Source organism: Podarcis muralis, chromosome Z (assembly GCF_964188315.1).
Source record: "Podarcis muralis chromosome Z, rPodMur119.hap1.1, whole genome shotgun sequence".
NCBI lineage: Eukaryota > Metazoa > Chordata > Lepidosauria > Squamata > Lacertidae > Podarcis > Podarcis muralis.
In genome coordinates this window covers 33,170,143-33,190,862 of record NC_135673.1, presented here as the reverse complement: position 1 = coordinate 33,190,862, position 20,720 = coordinate 33,170,143, and the positions used below count along the sequence as shown (strand labels likewise).

General features: G+C 46.2%; 2 protein-coding genes and 1 long non-coding RNA gene across 3 annotated transcripts in view; 1 reads left to right on the top strand and 2 right to left on the bottom strand.

Moving 5' to 3' along the window:
- NOX1 (NADPH oxidase 1) overlaps positions 1 to 13,669 on the bottom strand; it is a 48,604-nt gene extending 34,935 nt beyond the window's left edge. Inside the window, exons 1-3 of the mRNA XM_077922747.1 lie at positions 13,570 to 13,669; positions 9,500 to 9,579; positions 7,570 to 7,656 (exon numbers count right to left, since the gene is read on the bottom strand). The gene's annotated coding sequence lies outside the window, so the exon portion shown is untranslated. The remainder of the gene's footprint in view (positions 1 to 7,569; positions 7,657 to 9,499; positions 9,580 to 13,569) is intronic.
- Positions 13,670 to 13,704: 35 nt separating this feature from the next.
- Positions 13,705 to 17,572, top strand: LOC144326234 (uncharacterized). Its single transcript, XR_013391443.1, has 3 exons — positions 13,705 to 13,904; positions 14,654 to 14,832; positions 17,469 to 17,572. It is a non-coding gene; the product is annotated as an uncharacterized LOC144326234 (long non-coding RNA).
- Positions 16,510 to 20,720, bottom strand: part of XKRX (XK related X-linked) — a 25,580-nt gene continuing 21,369 nt past the window's right edge. The window contains exon 3 of the mRNA XM_028715301.2: positions 16,510 to 18,210. Coding sequence (XP_028571134.2) covers positions 17,465 to 18,210 — 746 coding nt within the window. The 3' untranslated portion in view covers positions 16,510 to 17,464. The remainder of the gene's footprint in view (positions 18,211 to 20,720) is intronic.

The following is a 20,720-nucleotide window of genomic DNA, read 5'->3' as shown; positions in this document are numbered from 1 at the left end:
TGCCCAATATCTGGTATCCTCTCTGGGGATTTAGGTAAAGGTAAAGGTACCCCTGCTCGTACAGGCCAGTCTTGACAGACTCTAGGGTTGTGCGCCCATCTCACTTAAGAGGCCGGGGGCCAGCGCTGTCCGGAGACACTTCCGGGTCACGTGGCCAGCGTGACAAAGCTGCATCTGGCGAGCTAGCGCAGCACACGGAAACGCCGTTTACCTTCCCGCCAGTAAGCGGTCCCTATTTATCTACTTGCACCCGGGGGTGCTTTCGAACTGCTAGGTTGGCAGGTGCTGGGACCGAGCAACGGGAGCGCACCCTGCCGCGGGGATTCGAACCGCCGACCTTTCGATCGGCAAGCCCTAGACGCTGAGGCTTTTACCCACAGCGCCACCCGTGTCCCTCTCTGGGGATTTACACCCCTTTAAATGGGGTAGGGAGGTTATTTCAAACAGAGAACTCAGATAGATTGGTAAAGAAAAAGCGTATTACAGTGGTACCTCGGGATAAGAACTTAATTTGTTCTGGAGGTCCGTTCTTAACCTGAAACTGTTCTTAACCTGAAGTACCACTTTAGCTAATAGGGCCTCGTGCTGCAGCCATGCGATTTCTGTTCTCATCCTGAAGCAAAGTTCTTAACCCAAGGTACTGTTTCTGGGTTAGCGGAGTCTGTAACCTGAAGTCTCTGTAACCCGAGGTACCACTGTATATGTGATATAACACTATGACACCAGATGGCGCTGTGCAGTCCCGTCTTTCACAACCGGATTTCCCTGTATGAGTTTACAACACGCTTATCTGAATCGCTTCTTTGACGTGTCTAGAGCCAGAGCTTTGCAGTCAAGCTATTTAAGGCACCCTGTGACAGAGCTATAATGTTGTTATGAGTTGCGGGGGATGCAGGGATAGGCTGTACACATGAGCCTCCTTCTAATTCCTGGATCCAGCAGGCATTAGCTCAGTTGGTAGAGCATGAGACTCTTAATTTCAGGGTTATGAGTTCAAGCCCCACGCTGGGCAAAAAGATTCCTGCATTGCAGGGGCTGTGACTAGATTACCCTTGTGGCCCCTTCCAACTTTACAATTCTTTGATCCTATGAATTCCTACACTTAGAGGGCCATCACCTGACCAGGAAGTTAGCCTGGCTTTACTAGGAATTCATGTTAATGCTGTGAACCCCTAGACTGGATAAACATCTGGAACCTCTTGGAGATTGGGATGGCATGCAACAAAATACAGAATGGCTTAACAATCAATCCCTCTTACTAGGGAACTGTGGCTGATCTGTAACTCTGTTGGGGGAGGGGGTCCCCTAACAACTCTCACTACCAGTGCCATTTTTCTAGAAAAAGAGGTGCCGGAACTCACCATGAACTCCTCCCTTGTTCTCTTATAATGGCAATGGCGCCCACCTGAGAGGGGCCAGAACTGAGTTCAGGTGAATTCTGGCTGGGGAAAAAAGCCCTGCTCAGTACCCTTAAGAATTATTTGGAGGAATGACTGTTTAAAGCGGTACAATGGTGCTTTAAATGTATAGTGCAGTTAAGTCATTAGTCTGGAGCAGATGTGAGTTTCACATCAGATGGTTGATGTCTGTCTACATCTCTTTGTGTGTCCCACATCAGAAGCATGAATAGCTGCCATCCTGTATTTCCGAGTGTCCTAATAGCTCTTAAATATTTCTTAGTCAATAAGAGTGTAGAACCTGAACCCTGGACTTAGCTGCCAAAACAACTGCTACTTCTCAGCTTTCAGAGGTGCCTTCCACAATACATTTGCACTCCAAAACATTGAGGTTAGAATAGTTTACTGTGTACTTTGGGTGGGTATAGATTTCTTGTAGTGATAAAAAATTCAGGCATGATTTATTTTAATTTTACAATGTTTGTCTGCCCTTTTAATGAGTGAAGACCAGCCTTTTAAGATGACAAGTTTAATGTAAAGGTAAAGGTAAAGTAGGAATACTGTGTTTCTCGAATGTTCTTTGGGAATGACTTGTTTTTTAAAAATAGAACAAGGATATGAAAATTTTATTGCTACACCCAGCAATGGCATGGTCACTGCTGCCTATAAATATTGCCTATAAAGACCCAATTAAAAGCAAAATGAAACTTGAGCTATAGAAGGGTAAGTATAGACCGGGGTTGGCAAAGTATTTGGGGCTTGGGCCGGTTCACGGTCCCGCAGACGCCGCGGTGGGCCGGAGTGCGCACACGCATGCGCAAACGCTATTTCCAGCGCTCCTTCCGGCACAGAGGAGGCACGCACAGGTTTCCATTGGCAGCAGGAGCTTCCTGCAGCCAATGGGAAGCTGGTCAGCGTCGTGGAAGGCAGTCCCCTCTGTGCTCTGTGCTGATTTAGTGCGGTGCACAGGAGCCGACCGAGTGGGCGGCAGGGGTCCATGGGCCGGTTAAACGACCCCCATGGGCCTTAGGTTGCTGACCCCTGGTATAGACTATATCAATCACCTTCACAGCAGAGCCACTTCTTGCTTTCAGAGAAGGGTCTGTTTGAACTGGAGAATTATGATGGAAGTGGGGAGAACTGTAGTCAGGGATTTTGAGCTGAGTAGTAGTTTTCAGTCTCCCTTCCCCTACTGGGGAAAGAAAAAGGATGCTGATCAGCATACATACATACATACATACATACATACATACATACATACATATCTATCTATCTATCTATCTATCTATCTATCTATCTATCTATCTATCTATCATCTATCTATCTATCTATCTATCTATCATCTATCTATCTATCTATCTATCATCTATCATCATCTATCTAATCTCTCTAAAATATAGGTACTAGGGGTGGAGAGCAGATTTCTTTGGTTCTGCAAACCAACCTAGTTTATACATCCTGGACTAATAAGCAAAATGCAACACAGTTATCCTTTGGAACTCAATACTTCTAATTTTGTGATACAGTTTTGTAACCCCACAAAAATGTAATAACATCAAGAACGTCAAATGTAAGAACATGGGCCATGTGCCTGCTGGGTCAGGCACATGGCCTATGTAGTTCAGACTCCTGTTCCCACAGTGGCCACCAAGATGCCCATGGGTAGCCCACAAACAGAACCTGAGTACAACAGTGCTCTCCCCACCTGTGATTCCCATAAATTGGAATCCGGAACCATTACTGCCTCCGGTCATGGAGGCAGAGCATAGTCATCATGGCTAACAGCCATTGATAGCCTTCTGCTCTGTGAATTTATCTAATACAGTCGTACCTTGGTTTTCGAACAGCTTAGTTCTTGAATGTTTTGGCTCCCAAACGCTGCAAACCCGGAAGTGAATGTTCCGGTTTGCAACTCTATTTTTGGAAGTCAAACGTCTGACGGGGCTTCCACGGCTTACGATTGGCTGCAGGAGCTTCCTGCAGCCAATCAGAAGCCACACTTTGGTTTCTGAACATTTTGGAAGTTGAACAGACTTCCGGAAAGGATTCCGTTCGTCTTCCAAGGTACAACTGTACTCTTTCTTTATACTCTTCCTATTTTCTATAACCTCTAGGTTGGATTACTGCAATGTATTATATGTGGGGCTGCCTCTGAGAACAGTTCAGAAGCTTCAGCAGGTGCAGAATTCAGCAATCTGGATGCTCACTGAGGCAAGATGATTTGAGCATATTACACCAATCTGGGCTTGACTGGGAAAACCTGGCTTATATTTGATTATGATGAGTTACTTCTGAGGCATGCATAGGAACACACCACAATTTTAAGGTTTAAAAGGTTTGCCACTACCAGGAAGTTCAGAGATAAATCTCTGTGATCAATCTATTCAAATTAGTGCATGAATACTAGCTTCAGGTTTTAATGAGAGCAGAGGGGAATTCAGCATTTTTATGTGTGTGTTTTCAAGGGTCAAAAGTGTCATTAACTAACAAGGGGGAGAGAGACCGAGAGAGAGAAGGAAGGGAATTTACTACTAATTCTCCTTGGAGTACTGGATCCAGATGGTACGCTAGATTAGACGCGCTTGTTAGAGCTCTCCTCAATTGTATGTTGGGGGCTCCTACTCCTTTTAACTTTTTTAACTTTTCAATTTTGTAACTTTTAAACCCTCTTCTTATCGAAAGTAGGGTATGTTTTATGTGTTTGGTAACCTGGGCTCTTATATCAGAGAACTTGTGAAGTTGGCACCATAAATTAGATCTAACGAAGTCGAACAGCTGAATAGCTGCTGCCCAGCCTATTTCAAGGACTCGTAACTCTAAACAATTTTAATTAATCTTCAGAACTTTTTTCCGAACTGACTCTGACACAGGCTTTGACTCGGCTTTTTAAATGAACTAAGGGAGGTGGAGAAAGGTTATTGCTACCGAAGACGCTATGTTAAAAGAGTGTTCCATTTGGGCTTGCCTCTAGCTTCTTAGCTTGTGAATCCATCTGTGCTGTATGCCTTGCTTCTATATTCCCACTTGTGAATCCAACTGTCCTGCATGCCAGCAGTACAGTGGTACCTCGGGTTAAGAACTTAATTCGTTCTGGAGGTCTGTTCTTAACCTGAAACTGTTCTTAAGCTGAGGTACCACTTTAGCTAATGGCGCTTCCCACTGCCACTGCGCCGCCACTGCACGATTTCTGTTTTCATCCTGAAGCAAAGTTCTTAACCCGAGGTAATATTTCTGGGTTAGCGGAGTCTGTAACCTGAAGCGTATGTTACCTGAAGTGTATGTAACCCGAGGTACCACTGTACTCCTAACTGAAACAGACTGATTAAATGCACGGCATGGAGCCTGGGTCAAAATATACTACTGAAAGGCACTTAGGGAAGCCAGAGGGGGGTAGGTTCCACTCTGAAGATGCCAGAGGCTCTTAAGCCACAGGGCTGGCAGCTGGCCATAGCAGAGGGGGTAACCAACAGAACTTACGTGAGGCCAAGGCTCTCAGGGGCCTTTGTGGTGAGGGCCTTCCACCTGGGGGTGAGTTGACATCCATTCTTCAGGTGGCAGCTGGAGTTTAGGATGAGGCCAATTCTGAACCTCTCAGGTCTCGAGACACCAAAGATTGAACCTACCCAGGTGGCAGCTGGGGGACGGTCAGTCCTGGAGGTAGCAACACTGGTGGCTCCCACCCTGGCATGGAGAAGGATGATGTAATGGAGGCTCTCCCCCCCCCCCCGGAGGTATCATCCCATGGCCCTGAGAATACCAGCTGTGGGGGAAACCTGAGGACTCCTGATGCTAAGAGGAACACTTTCTCTGCCACTACAAGTCCTAGCGCAACAGCAAGGGGATGACCCCCTGAGACCATCAGGCACGGCATCGACACCGAACAGGGCATTTACTGAGCCTGCCCCTCCTTGTTTTGCCCATCCCCCGATGTTGCCTGGTTGTCCAGGTTGGCAGATCATTTGAGTAGACTCAAGCTGGCGCGTGATGCTACAAGAACTTCATCTGCTACAAGAACCCTTTTTCTTTTTTCTCTCTCCCCCCCTCGCCCCTTCCTTTGCCATCTGTTTTAGTTCTTTATAGTCCATTGTTTCATGATTATATTTAAGTTTTGCTTGTTTACTGTTAGATGCTTGATTGTTGTTCTCCTACTATTTAGGTGGTTTTTCTTCCCTGAATGTATGTTATATGGTAGTTCTGTTTAGCTGTGGAATGTTTTGTGGTTTATTTTCCAATTTAATTAATTAATTACCGCCCGGTTTCGAATCTTCCATTCCTGGGTAAGGTGATTGAGAGAGCGGTTTCTGAACAGCTTGGTGGGTTTCTGGATGAAACATTGGCTCTGGATCCATTCCAATCTGGCTTCCGCTCTGGTCATAGGACCGAGACGGCTCTGTTCGCCCTAACAGATGATCTCCATAGGCAGCTGGATCGAGGCGGGTTGGGGCTGCTGATTCTTTTAGACCTGTCAGCAGCCTTTGACATGGTCAGTCACGAACTCCTGGACCACTGCCTCACCAATGTGGGGATCCAAGGCACAGTCCTTCAATGGCTGCGCTCGTTTCTCTCTGGTCGGGGACAGAGGGTGGCGCTTGGGGGGAATTGTCATCGCACCACTCCTTGGTGTGTGGAGTGCCACAGGGTGTGATACTCTCTCCGATGCTTTTCAACATCTTTATGCGCCCCCTCGCCCAGCTTGTCTGGAGTTTTGGGTTGGGCTGCCATCAGTATGCTGATGACACCTAGCTCTATCTGTTGATGGATGACCATCCTGACTCGGCCCCAGACACACTGATCAGATGTTTGGAAGCTGTGGCTGGATGCTTACGTGGGAGCCGGTTGAAGTTAAATCCTTCGAAGACAGAGGTCCTTTGGCTGGGTCAGGATGATATGGTATGGGGGGGCAATGCCCATCTCTTGCGGGGGCACAATTAGTGCCAGCACCGTCCGTTAAGAGTTTGGGTGTAATCTTCAACACCTCCCTTTCCATGGAGGCGCAGATTGCAGCTATAACAAAGGCGGCATTTTTTCATCTCCGCCAAGCTAAGCAGTTGGCTCCTTACCTCTCTTGCCCTGACCTAGCCACTGTGATCCACACAACGGTCACCTCCAGACTGGATTATTGTAACTCACTCTACATGGGGCTGCCCTTGAGACTGACCCAGAAACTCCAGCAGGTGCAGAATGCCGCGGCGAGACTCCTTACAGGGTCCTCGCTGTGGGATCATATTCACCCAGTGCTATACCAGCTGCACTGGCTCCCAGTGGAGTACAGGATCAGGTTTAAGGTACTGGTTATAACTTTTAAAGCCTTGTACGTCCTGGGACCCTCGTACCTATGGGACTGCCTCTCCTGCTATATCCCACGGAGGACCTTACAGTCTTCAAACAGAAACATCTTAGAGGTCCTGGGCCACAGGGAATTTAGGCTGGCCTCAACCAGAGCCAGGGCTTTTTCGGCTGTGGCTCCGATCTGGTGGAACGCTCTGTCACAAGAGACTAGGGCCCTGTGGGACTTGACATCTTTTCGCAGGGCCTGAAAGACAGAGCTGTTCCACCAGGCCTTTGGCCAAGGCACAGCCTGACCCCCTCCTTTGGTAATCCTCACAGAACTCTAGCCCAATGGTTGCCATTAATTTTATTTGAACTGATTTTATAATGAATTGATTTTAGAATTCTGTATTACTTTACTGTTGTTAGCCGCTATGAGCCCGGCTTGGGCTGGGGAGGCGGGATATAAATAAAATATTATTATTATTATTAGATTCTTTTATCCCTGCCCCTAATGGACCTGGACAGGTTTACTTGGACTTCCAACCAAGGGCCTCTTGCATCTATTGGTTAAGTCTCAGGAAGCAAAGAATAGGAATAAATGGACAGTTATCCAAATGGAGAGATGTAAAAAGTGAAGTCCCTCAAGGTTCAGTATTGGGGCCTGTACATTCTAACTTTTCATATATGATCTAGAGTTAGGAGTGAGGAATGAGGTGCCCAAGTTTGTGGATGATACTAAATTGTCCAGGTCATTAAAACAAAAATAGACTGTGAAGCGCTCCAAAAGGACCTCTCCCAAACTGAGTGAACAGGCAGAAAATGGCAAATGTGATTAAATGTCAACAAGTGTAAGGTGATACGTGTTGGAGCAAAAATACCTTAATTTCACATATATGCTCACCAGGAATGAGACCTTGGAGTCATAGTAGATAGCTTGATGAAGATTTTGATGCAGTGTTCAGCAGCTGTGAAGCAGGCAAATTTCATGCTAGGAAAGGAATTTAAAATTAAACTTTTGCTAGCATAATGCTATTATGGTCACCTCACCTCAAAATGGGTGTTGTACAACTAGAAAATGATACAACTAGAATTGGACACAATTGTTGAGTGACAAAATGTAATATTTAAGCTCGGAAAAATATTAATTGGGGGGGAGGATGACTGTTCATTGTTGTATAACCTCCCCACAAACAATGGAGAAAGAAACATAATTTGCAGGTGCCTCCCTCCCCCGATAGTGAATACTACTAATACTTTCTGGCATGATTTCTGTTCCTGACCTCCAGCAAACATAGAAGTGCAGTAATTTCTACTCCCATTTCTATTGCTGATGGAATTCTCCAACATCTCAGACAGCGAACTTGCAAGTACTTCTAAGCAAAGCCTTACATTGCTGTTTTGTTTTCTGTGGTTTGATTTGTTTGCAAATTTCATGATTTTTCTTGCCCGGAAGAACCTTGAGCAAGATAGTGCTTGTACGCACTCTACAGCTAGTAGAGCTGAACCAAAAGTTGCTTCCAACTTATCAAAAAACAAAACAAAAAAAAACCTCAGAATTTTTCCTCTGCCACTTTTGTGAAATAGTCTCCAGATCATTTTCTTAAGTAGGATATCTGCCAAGTATTTGACATCCTACAACATTTTGTTTCAGTAGTTGACCTTTCACAATATTTAATACCTGTCGTGTAATGATTCAACAATATTTTATGATTGGCATGCAATAATATTTAGTGTTTGATTGCATACTATGGTTAACATGAAATAATATTTGGCACTTGACAGCATTTGACAGACAACATACATTTAGGATTTGACAGCTTTTGAGATTCCATATTTGATATCTGCTGAGACACAATGTGAATAAAGCACTTGAATATTGAGGTAAAATTTCAAATTCAAAATGCATATTTCAGTGTTGGGAGTTCAATATTTCACATTCCAAACAGGAATAGCAAAACTTGAAATTCTGGACAATTTCAAACTTTCTTTTCAGCTCTACATTTTTGCTCTAGGTCACAGTGGGGAAAGTGGGGCAGCACCCAAAACCAAAAGAAGTTGAGGAAGGGCTCCCGTATTTTTCGTCCCATAGGACGCTCTGTCCCATAGGATGCACCTAGTTTTTTGGGGGGGGGATTTCCTTTATTTCCCCCCCAAAACCAGGTTGAGGAACAGCGGGATGGCGGCGCTGTGCCTCCCCGCTGTCCCCCGAGCTTGTGGGGCTGGCCGATGTCTGCCCGAAGCGCGGGGCGCTCTGCTTCAGCGCGGGGCGCTCTGCTTCAGCGCGCCCCGCACTCCGTGCAGCAGGCTGCTACCCGCAGGGCTCCCCAGGCTGTGGGTGTCTGCCGGCGTGCGGGGCGCTCCGCTTCAGGGCGCTCCGCGCGCCGGGCGGCAGGCTGCTATCCGCAGCCTAGAGAGCCCTGCGGGAACTCCCGCGGGCTCCCCAGGCTTGCAGATAACTTCCTGAAGCCTGGAGAGCGAGAGGGGTTGGTGCGCACCGACCCCTCTCACTCTCCAAGCTTCAGCGTAAGCCTGTATTCGCCCCATAGGACACACACAGGTTTCCCTTTCATTTTTGAAGGGGGGAAAGTGCGTCCTATAGGGCAAAAAATACGGTAAGTTTGTAAAACGGTGCTTTTAAAAAAATCAAGCTATCAAATAATATAATTCTATATAATAGCAAAAAGCCCAATACACTTGAGAGCAGAATGTTAACAGAGGAAACTGCCTTCTACTGAGTCAGAGAATTGGTCCATCTAGGTCAGTAGTGTCTGCACGGACTGGCAGCAGCTCTCCAGGATGTCAGACATACAGTAGAATCTTTTCAGACCTACCTGAGGATGCAGGGAATAAACCTTGTAACTTCAATGTGCAAATCAGATACTCTACCATTGAACTATGGCCTTTCTGCAACCTTTAATACAAACACATTGGGCATTTCAGTAATGATATAACTATATTGTTTTTAAAAGTTCAGTTATTCTTATTTTGAGCACCGCTCTGAGGCCTTGCATCTTTCTCTGCTTCTAGCCTAAACCAAATCACAGCTGCCATCTAGTGGTTGATTTCTGTATCTTCTCAGTTTTAGACTGAAGACGCTTACTAAACCCATGTCGACCCGAGATTCCATAAAATAATATTCTGGAAAACATGTGGGCCCCAGTTCTATTATGCTAGCCTTACTGCATTACAGGATCAAGGACCAATCTTTTGAGAAGAGAGGTCCTCTTCATCTGTTTCGTTTCAAATCCAGAGAAAAGTGAAAACACTAACTTAACGTTCCAAAACTACCTTGGCTGCTGTTTTAGGCACCTGATAAGCATAAGGCTGATAAGCCTAAGCATAAAACATGAGCAATATATTATTGTACTTATTAAATCAGGGGTGTTATATTTATCTTAATGACGCAGGGATAGGGAACAGAGTGGCCTTCAAACGTCAGACTCCCAACTGTCATCAGCCACGGACAGCATGGCCAACGGCCAAGAAGATTTGAGAGTTGTAGTCCAGTATCATCCTGAAGGCTGCAGGTTCTGCTCCCTTAGACCAGTAATAATATTTATTTATTTGTTTGTTTGTTTGTTTATTTATGCCCCGCCCATCTGGCTGAGTTTCCCCAGCCACTCTGGGCGGCTCCCAATCAAGTGTTAAAAACAGTACAGCATTAAATATTAAAACCTTTCCTGAACAGGGCTGCCTTCAGATGTCTTTTAAAAATAGGATAGCTGCTTATTTCCTTCACATCTGAAGGGAGGGTGTTCCACAGGGCGGGCGCCACTACCAAGAAGGCCCTCTGTCTGGTTCCCGGTAACCTCACTTCTCGCAATGAGGGAACCGCCAGAAGGCCCTCGCCGCTGGATCTCAGTGTCTGGGCTGAACGATGGGGGTAGAGATGCTCCTTCAGGTATACAGGACTGAGGCCATTTAGGGCTTTAAAGGTTAGCACCAACACTTTGAATTGTGCTCGGAAATGTACTGGGAGCCAATGCAGATCTCTCAGGACCAGTGTTATGTGGTCCCGGCGGCTACTCCCAGTCACCAGTCTAGCTGCCCCATTCTGGATTAATTGCAGTTTCCGGGTCACCTTCAAAGGTAGCACCATGTAGAGCGCATTGCAGTAGTCCAAGCGGGAGATAACTAGAGCATGCACCACTCTGGCAAGACAGCCCGCGGGCAGGTAGGGTCTTAGCCTGTGTACCAGGTGGAGCTGGTAGACAGCCACCCTGGACACAGAATTAACCTGCACCTCCATGGACAGCTGTGAGTCCAAAATAACTCCGAGGCTGCGCACCTGGTACTTCAGGGGCACATTTACCCCATTCAGGAACAGGGAGTCCCCCACACCCACCCGCCCCCTGTCCCCCCAAAACAGTACTTCTGTCTTGTCAGGATTCAACCTCAATCTGTTAGCTGGCATCCACCCTCCAACCGCCTCCAGGCACTCACACAGGACCTTCACCGCCTTCACTGATTCTGATTTAAGAGAGGAAGAGCTGGGTGTCATCTGCATACTGATGAACACCCAGCCCAAACCCCCTGATGATCTCTCCCAGCAGCTTCATATAGATATTAAAAAGCACGGGGGAGAGGATGGAACCCTGAGGCACCCCACAAGTGAGAGCCCAGGGGTCTGAACACTCATCCCCCACCACCACTTTCTGGACATGGCCCAGGAGAAAGGAGCGGAACCACTGTATAACAGTGCCCCCAGCTCCCAGCCCCTCAAGACGGTCCAGAAGGATGTTATGGTTGATGGTGTCAAAGGATGCTAAGAGATCCAGTAGAACAAGGAAACAGCTCTCACCTTTATCCCTAGCCTGCCAGAGTTCATCGTCCAGTGCGACCAAGGCAGTTTCAGTCGCATGGTGAGGCCTGAATCCCGACTAGAAGGGATCCAAATGGTCCGCATCCTCCAGGCGTCCTTGGAGTTGTTCAGCAACCACCCGTTCAATCATCTTGCCCAAGAATGGTAGATTTGAGACTGGGCGATACTTGGCTATATTGGTCAGGTCTAAAGATGTTTTTTTAAGAAGCTGTTTTTCACCAGGTCTGGGAAGGCTCCCTTGCAGAGGGAAGCATTCACCACCCCGCAGAGCCCATCGCCCAGCCCTTCCGGGCTTTTATTAGCCAGATGGGCAAGGATCAAGGAGACAAGTGGTTGGTTTCACGCGTCCAAGCAGCCTGTCCACATCCTCAGAGGGAACAGATTGGAATTGATCCCATGTAACATGACTAGACAGAACTCTAACAGTCTCCCGCCCTGGCCCTGCTCCCATGGTAGAGTCTACCTCCTTCTGAATCTGAGCAACTTTATCTGCAAAAAACTTTGCAAAAGCATTGCAGGAGATCTTGGTGTCCCTACCAGGCCCCGGTGGTGCAGGTGGTTCCAATAGATTGCGAACCACCTGAAAAATTCTCCTGCTGCTGTTTTCTGCAGATGCAATGGAGGCGGCGAAGAAGGCCCTCTTTGCCGTTGCCATTGCCACTTGGTAGGCTCGACGTTGAGCTCTAGCCTGTGTCAGGTCTGATTCAGAATGAGTTTTCCGCCACTGGCGCTCTAGCCGTCTCAGTGATTGTTTCATCGCCCTCAGCTCCAGGGAAAACCATGGGGCTGTCTGGGCTCCATGCAATCAGAGAGGGCACTTCAGAGCCAGACAGTCAATAGCCCTGGTTAACTCTGTATTCCAGCGGGCCACCAGGGACTCAGCTGAAAGGCCATCAACTTGGGATAAAACATCCCCTACCGCTCACTAGTCGCCAATTGGGTCCATTAAGTAGCGGGGGTGGACCATCCAAATCGGTCCCACCTCCCTGCAGAGGGGAAGGGTCGCGGAGAAGTCCAGTTGCACCAGGAAGTGATCTGACCATGGCACTTCTTTTGTTTCACTTTTAGTTAGTGTCAGATCATCAACATCTGTAGAGGTAAACACCAAGTCTAAGGCATGTCCGCGGCTATGAGTTGGGCCCAACTTATTCAGGGACAGCCCCATGGAGGCCATGCTTTCCACGAAGTCCTGAGCGGCCCCTTGTAAGGTCGTGTCGGCATGGATGTTAAAATCCCCCAGGACAACCAAACTAGGTGTCTCCAGGAGCATATCCGCCACAACCCGAAGCAGCTCGGGCAGGGAATCCTTGGTGCAGCGGGGAGGTCGGTACACCAAAAGGAATCCTGTACTGCCCCTATTGCCCAACTTCCAGAACATGCACTCAGAAAACTAGGTCTTCCCAATAGGACACCTGGTGCAGACTAATGACTTCCTAAAAATCACTGCAACCCCCCCCTCCCCACCCACATGACCTGGGTTGCTGTGCGTAGGAGAAACCTGGTGGGCAAGCAGCGGCAAGGACAGGCCCATCTGCTTCATCCAACCAGGTCTCTGTCACACATGCCAGGTCAAATCCTCCATCCACAATCAGGTCATGGATGGCAGTGGTTTTATTCATCATTGACCTGGCATTGCACAGCAACACTTTCAGGTCATGTGGGTTTCCCTTGCTGATTCCAGTATCCTTCCGGTCAGGACCAGACCTGGAGGCAGGGATAGTCCTCAACCAACGACTAAACCTGCCTCCTCGGTAATGACATGGTCTGGTCTTAGCGTAACTCCTCCTCCGGCCCGTGATCACTGAGATCGGGTGTCCCAATACATTCCCTCCTGTGGAACCTGCCCCAGCCATTCTATTGACTGAGGCCCACTCCCAGGCAGCCCTGACCCTTCCCCTTAAAAAGCAAAATACAAACTATATAATAACTTAACAGAAGAATAAAAATAAAAACAAAGCAAGAAACAATAGTGCTCAAATTAAACTACTCCCCACCCTGCCCCACCCTGACTAAATACTTATCCCACCCCAAGCAGAAATAAACTAATAAAATAATATATTATAAAAAAACAACAACCACCATTTAAGGTGCAGCAAATTAAAAGCACTTAAAACATTTAAAACCATTTTTGCCACTTGCTGCAGGTAGCTGCTCAGGCCTCTAAACTGTAGTGGTGAGTGCAGGCCCTGCCCCCTAGGCCCGATGGAATTGGCAGGAGAGGGAGCAGTTTTCCCAGCACTCACCAGAGCAGCAGCAGCAGCAGATCGATAGACCAATACAGTGGTACCTCAGGTTAAGAACTGAATTCGTTCTGGAGGTCCGTTCTTAACCTGAAACTATTCTTAACCTGAGGTACCACTTTAGCTAATGGGGCCTGCCGCTGCCGCTGCACAATTTCTTCTTCTCATTCTGAGGTAAAGTTCTTAACCTGAGGTACTATTTCTGGGTTAGCGGAGTCTGTAACCTGAAGCGTCTGTGACCCAAGGTACCACTGTAATCTACTCTAGCCTTTTCCTTGACTTTCTATGTGCGTGTACATCTCCAACATGTTATCTTCCTCTTCCAGTCTGAAAAAGCTGTATTTTACAACTGCTATCTGGGGTAAAGGGCTAGGGGCTGCTAGGCCCATGCTCTGCATGCAGAATGCCATCGGTTCAATCCTTGGGATCTCTAGGGACGGTTGGTAAAGTTTTCTGCCTGAAACCCTGGAGAGCCACTGCCAATCACTGTAGACCAGGGATGGGAACCTGTGGCCCTCCGGATGTTGCTAGATTCCAACACCCATCAGCCCCAGGCAGCATGGCCAATGGGCAGGGATGATTGGAGTTGTAATCCAAGTAATATATAGAGGATCAGAGGTTCCCCACCCATGACATCCCCATGATGTCCCCATCCCCGGGCCCTGAGCCCGGTCTTGGCTGGGAAGGGCGGGGTATAAATAATTTTTTTTATTATTATAAATAAATTTATTATTATTATTAATAATAATAATAATAATAATAAAATTTATTATTATTATTATAAATAAAATTTATTATTATTATTATTATTATTATTATTATTATTATTATTATTAAAAGTGATTGCATAGAATGCATATTGTAACATTTCTTGCTGCAACACTTGACCAATTTGTCCCCACCCCTGTCTATGTCTCCATTAGGTAAAGGTTAGGTCCAGTCGCAAACGACTCTGAGGTTGTGCGCTCATCTCACTCTATAGGCCGAGGGAGCCGGCATTTTTCCGCAGACAGCTTCCGGGTCATGTGGCCAGCATGACTAAGCCACTTCTGGCGAACCAGAGCAGCACACAGAAACACCGTTTACCTTCCCCGCCGGAGCGGTACCTATTTATCTACTTGCAGTGGTATGCTTTTGAACTGCTAGGTTGGCAGGAGCTGGGACTGAACAACGGGAGCTCACCCCGTCAAGGGGATTCGAACTGCCGACCTTCCGATTGGCAAGCCCTAGGCTCTGTGGTTTAGACCACAGTGCCACCCTAAAACCTCTGGATTAGGGGTTCCCAAGCTGTGGTCTAAGGACGCATAAGCCTTCTTCAGGTAGTCAGCAACATGCCCACATTAACGATCCATTACTTAGTTTTAATTGTATCTTTGTTGCTTCTTTTATTGCTTATATTGCATTTTAATGATTTACAACTTGAATTCTGAGGAATGCAAACTGTGTAATACAATAAAATGCAATAAAAGCAATAAAAGAATCAATAAAAAATAAAATAAAAAATCATACCTCATTGTAATTGCTTAGGGTTGCCAGAAGTCCGGAAAGTACCAGACATGCATGGAATACTGCAGCCACAGGCAGTGTCCGAGTGGAAATTGATGGAATGTCTGGGAAAATCTGGACGTATGGCAACCCATGTTGACAGTGTTGTTTTTTGCAGATTTTTTTTCATAAATAGCTCAACAACTTTGGGCAAAACTAAAAAAAAAAAAAAGCTTGACAACCACTTTTCTGTCAGATTTTCACTATTTGAAATATGGCAACCCTATAATTGCTAGAAGAGGCATAAAAATCATTAAGTGGTTTGCAAAAACCAACAGTAGTTTTCAAGTGACTGGCGGACAGTGGGAAGTTTGGAAACCTCTGGGCTAAGGTCTCCAGTGCTGCATTTAAATAATCCTTGGCATACAGAAAATCTGTGGGGAGATATGTGTTGTTGTTTTTAGAAAACATGCATAAAAGCAGAGTATATCACATGTGACACCTGAGCCTAGAGTTTTCTGAATTCACAGCCCTGTTGGTCTGTAAGTCTGGTGCAAAGCAATAATCAAGAACCAGAAAGTTGTGAGGTGCAAACTGAGATCAAGATTTTCCTAAGGGCTGGTCTGCACTCAACTCTTATCTCTGGCTAGGTCTTCCATTGCTGATGTTGGTACATTCTAGATAGGAGACTGTGAAATTCTACCCATGGGTGTAGAGATATGTTTCTGTGGAACTCTTTATCAGTTGTTGAATTGGCTTCCTTGAGATATGTTCTTACTTTGTACCATGTGTTGTATGAGAAAGAGAGAAGCTTCAGTTCAAAATCATGATGGATGAGGTGTCCAGATCCTCTCTGCAACCAATTTTTTATTCTCTACTGCAATCCTTAAGGGTCAGGAACCTTTTGGGACCAGTGGACACACATTTGGAATTTTGATAAGCAGTCACAAAATAGCTATGGGGAGTGGGGTGGTGGTGGAATGGCATAAACGCAAAGTGGCTGCCACTTCTGAAAGTGCACATCCATTGCCCACTGCAGTGTTTAAGCACAGAGAAACATTTTGTTCCTCTACTCAGTTCAGAATGGAAGGGAAGGTGGGTGTCCAGTCCTTGCATCCAATGAAGGAGTTGTGTTCAAGGTAGGAAAGGCTGAGTGAGTGCAAGCAGGAACCAAGCAGGAAGCAAATGGTCTCTTGTGTGTTGTGAATTTTTGGAAGGGTTATTTACTGAGACCTTTCACAAGCGCCACAGAAAGCATTGGCAAGCACACCAGTGCCCATATAACACATATAACTAATAAATAAAGGTACTTTATTTGTGGAAAAGGAAATTCACAGGTCATTAAGAGAATTTAAATAACATATATTTGAACAAGGCCCACCTGGTCTTGAGCAAGAAAAGAAGTTTTTTTAAAAAAAGAAAATAAATGTTTCATGTCACCCAAACATAGGTAACTGGAAAACAGCTGCAGTCAAGATACTAAACAACAGAAATCCAGAAGTTCTGAAGGAACCTAAATTGTGTTTAAATTGAGTATAAAGAGAGGCCAAATTCCTTTAAAATGAAAAAAAAGCACTTAAAAATGTCTATTCTCAGCTCAACATATAAATAAACACAGAACTACAAATGGGGGAGGAGCACCAAGGGTGCTGAAGGACAACCAAGTCTTAGAGCCTCAGCTGTCACGACTGTCAGGACTATCCTTGAAAATGCGGGGCCACAATTCTATCCATCTGAAGACAGACCATGGTGCCCATGTGGATGCAGTGGTGTAAACAGATGGCTGCCGCAGCAAGACCCATTAACCACCCTTCCAAAGGATCTCCCCTTACTTAAGCTAACCGTGAGTTCAACCCAATTGAGTATCCTTCAACTAGGCTTTTTCTTCTTCTTCAAACATCTGACATAACATCAGTCAATGGTTATCATCTAGAAATGACAACACAGTCCTTCTGAACATAATAACTGACCCTGCTGCATTGGTGTGCAATGCAGACTACTCCAGGCTCTGCAGGCAGATAAGGAAATTGAAATTGCTCCCCTTATTGCCCATCCCAATTTGATCTGTCAGTTCAGATGATGCTCTGGAAGGCTCAGTCCTGCCACTATGACTCCCTACATTGTCCCTTGTTGATAAATTATACCTGCTGAGGCCAGGTATGGGGTATGTCCCTGATGAGATGTTAGGATATAGTTTCCGTTCCACCTTCAGCAGAATGGTTTATGATTTGATTTCGACTTATGTCCCATCAGACAATGCTATGCTTCACGCCAGGCTCCCAGGGAGGCTCAAGGTGCAGGGGTTCAGGTGCTTCGTCCCGCTTACAGCAGACGCACTGCAAGAAGTCAGAGACGTTGTGCGTAAAGAGGCTGCGGCAGGGGTGGAGATACTGCATGAAGAAGAGCATGAAGGCGATAGCCAAGCAGTAGGCTACAATCAGCTGCAGCACCAGAAAGGGGGCACAGAAGTATGCGTAGACGTCCGTCATAAAGAAGTACCAGACGACAAGCAGCACACTGTTCTCCAGCCCTCGGAACACATAGAAGAGAGCCAAGCATCCCCAGTTTTGTGACTTGGCAATCAATTCCCGGTCACCCAGCCTGAGCTGCACGGCTGACCAGCAGAAGATATTGATGCCAGCGTAAAGCAAAGTGATGGAGAACAGGACCGAGAGGGTGCCCACCCGGCTGAAGTTCTTCTCCACATTGTCAGGCAGCTGGGCACCACTCCACCAAAACTGCACCCAGGGCAAGAAGAAGAAGAGCAGGAAGTTGGCCCCACCAATGCCCATGGCATAGTACTTGAAGACACTCCCAAAGAGGACCAAGATGGTGATGCGGGTGGAGATCTCCAGGCTACGCCACAGGATGATGCAGATGAAGGCCAGCGGGTGCAGGCGGATCTTGTAGTCGTCATACTTGATCTGGATGGCCAGGACGTTGCAGACCAAAGCTCCATAGGTGACCGACACCAAGCAGATGCACATCAGGACTGCTAAAAGAGGTAGGAAGGAAGGCCAAAGAGTGAGCACACAGAATCAGCCCAATAAGTGTTCACTGCACAATTATTGTCACACCTCGGTGTACTTCTGCCTTGCAATTAAGCCCACAAAAGTTACTAGCCCATTGGAGCTCACTTAGGAGCAACGTTAGTAGTAACTTTGTGGCTTAGGGCCCTCGTATTTACGGGACCACCTCTCCTGGTATGCCTCACAAAGGACCTTAAGGTCCATGAATAATCATAGTTTAGAGGTCTCGGGCCCTAAGGAAGTCAGATTATCCTCCACCAGGGCCAGGGCCTTCTCATTGATGGCTCTGACCTGGTGGAATGCTCTGTCCCATGAGACCAGGGCCCTGTAGGATTTAACTTCCTTCTGCAGGGCCTGTAAGACAGAGCTATTCCGTCTGGCTTTCAATTTGAACTTAGCCTGATCTTTTATTTCCCTTCCTTCCTTCCTTCCCCCTCCCCTTTTTATGAAGATTACCCACTCTGGGATCCCACAGCTAATTCTCCCCTGGTTTCTTCACTGGCCCAAATAGGACTAATTTAGCCAGCTAGCCCTGGTGATCATCTAATGTTTATTGGATGGATTTTCTTAAACTGATATTTGAATTCTGAATTTACTGGTATTCACGTTTTATACTGTATTTTATGTTAGTTTTTGTTGCATCAATTAAGTGTTTTAAATTTGTTGTTAGCCACCCTGAGCCCGGTTTTCTGAACCGGGAAGGGTGGGGTATAAATAAAAAATTATTTATATTTATTATTAACTTGGTGCTAACTGGCTGCTCATTCTTCTCTGCAATGTGTTGAAACTGGAGCTGCTCAGATAGTTTACAGAGTGTCAGCTGGGGCAAGAGGCACACACTGGGAGATGGCAGAGATGAGATGGTTAGACACAGATTGCTCAGGGCAGGTGTTCGGTCAGCTGCTGCCAAAGAGGTAAGAGCGCTAGATATTCAGGCCCGAAATAGCCTAAGTAGTAGCTCTGTTGAAATGGGGAAAGAATGTCCTGATGCAGAGGTTTTGGCTTGTTCTGCAATGGCAAGTATGTGTCTCTCATCATCTGCTGAACATAGCTGGAAAATGTGCAAGCAGCCACATTGTACAGACCAGGCATGTACAATGGCAGCCCTTTGACCAAATCAGGCCAGCAGCCAATCACGAACTGTTGGTCCAGCAAACTACCCTTCATTTAATTTGCCTTACCATTCCAAGGTCACTGGTGGCTGTTGCTGTGCTAAATATTTATACAACAACCACACAAACAAAGCCAGAGGTTCATGTAAAGGTATGGCTAAAGATCAATGGCTGATCTGTATCTTTTGTGTAGCACAAGCTTTTGTTTGTTTTTTTTTTTTTTAAAAAAGAATCCAGCTGTTTCCTGCTGGAAACGCAACAGGTCTTCCTGCACATACAGATGAAAAACATTTGTAAATTTTGAAATCAGCTCACCTACTAGGATGGCCACTTTCCTTTTTATTCTTTACTTTTCAAAGGGGACTCTAGATAGGGAGAAATGTGTTCTGAATTTCCTCATTCAGAACTGGCTAGGCAGTCTCATTCAAATGGAAAGAGGCTCTGCTCAGGGCTTTGGTCACACCCAGTTCCAAATACTGCTCCCAGGAAATACCATTTGGCTTTCAAAATAGATTATGCAAATCAACAATAAGCAAACATGAATTGTGAGCCAGAAACCCCAGGGAAGGGCACAAGATACCTGCAGAGTGACAAGACTTCTGTAACACTGGGAACTTATTTACAGGAAGACCAGCAGCAGTGATGTGGGGGTGGGTAGGACTGTCTTTGGAGAAGCATCTTCCATTTCTCTGATGTGCTGTCACCCCACATGGAAACTATGCAAGCAGCATTAACTCCACAGAAGTGGCTGCTGAGTTACTGTTCATCATTCAATACCTAAAGAAGCTAAGAGCTGGTAAACCCATTATTATTCCATCACCTTGACCCACACTGGGCACTTCCAGATTGTCACTATTTTCACATGGGATTCCATCACATGTATTGACACGTTCAGGTTGTTCAGTTAAACATAAACAGTGGTAAGGGAAAGGTATTTTACACATGGGCAGAGGCACTGACGCTCACCCAGTGCACTTCATAGCTGACAAGGGACCTGAAGCTGTTTATTCCGTCTGGTTTAACTGCATGGTTCACATCACATAGTAATTAGGCCAGAGCTTTCCAAACTTTTCATGTTGGTGACACATTTTTTTTTTAGACATGTATCATTTCGCGACACAGTAATTCAGTTTTACTAGCAAACCGGAGGTTGAACTAACCCTTTTCCACCCCCAGGAGGAACACTGGGAGCATTCATGCAACATACCTACACACTACAGCCAACACACTAACGTGTCTCAATGCACAGTTTGGAAAGCTCTGAATTATGCTTACCAGGACTTTGCATATGGGCAGGCTCCCAGTGAGGAGCTCACCGCTGCTTTGCTGCCCCCTTTATCCTTTTCGCTCTCACACTGTGCTAT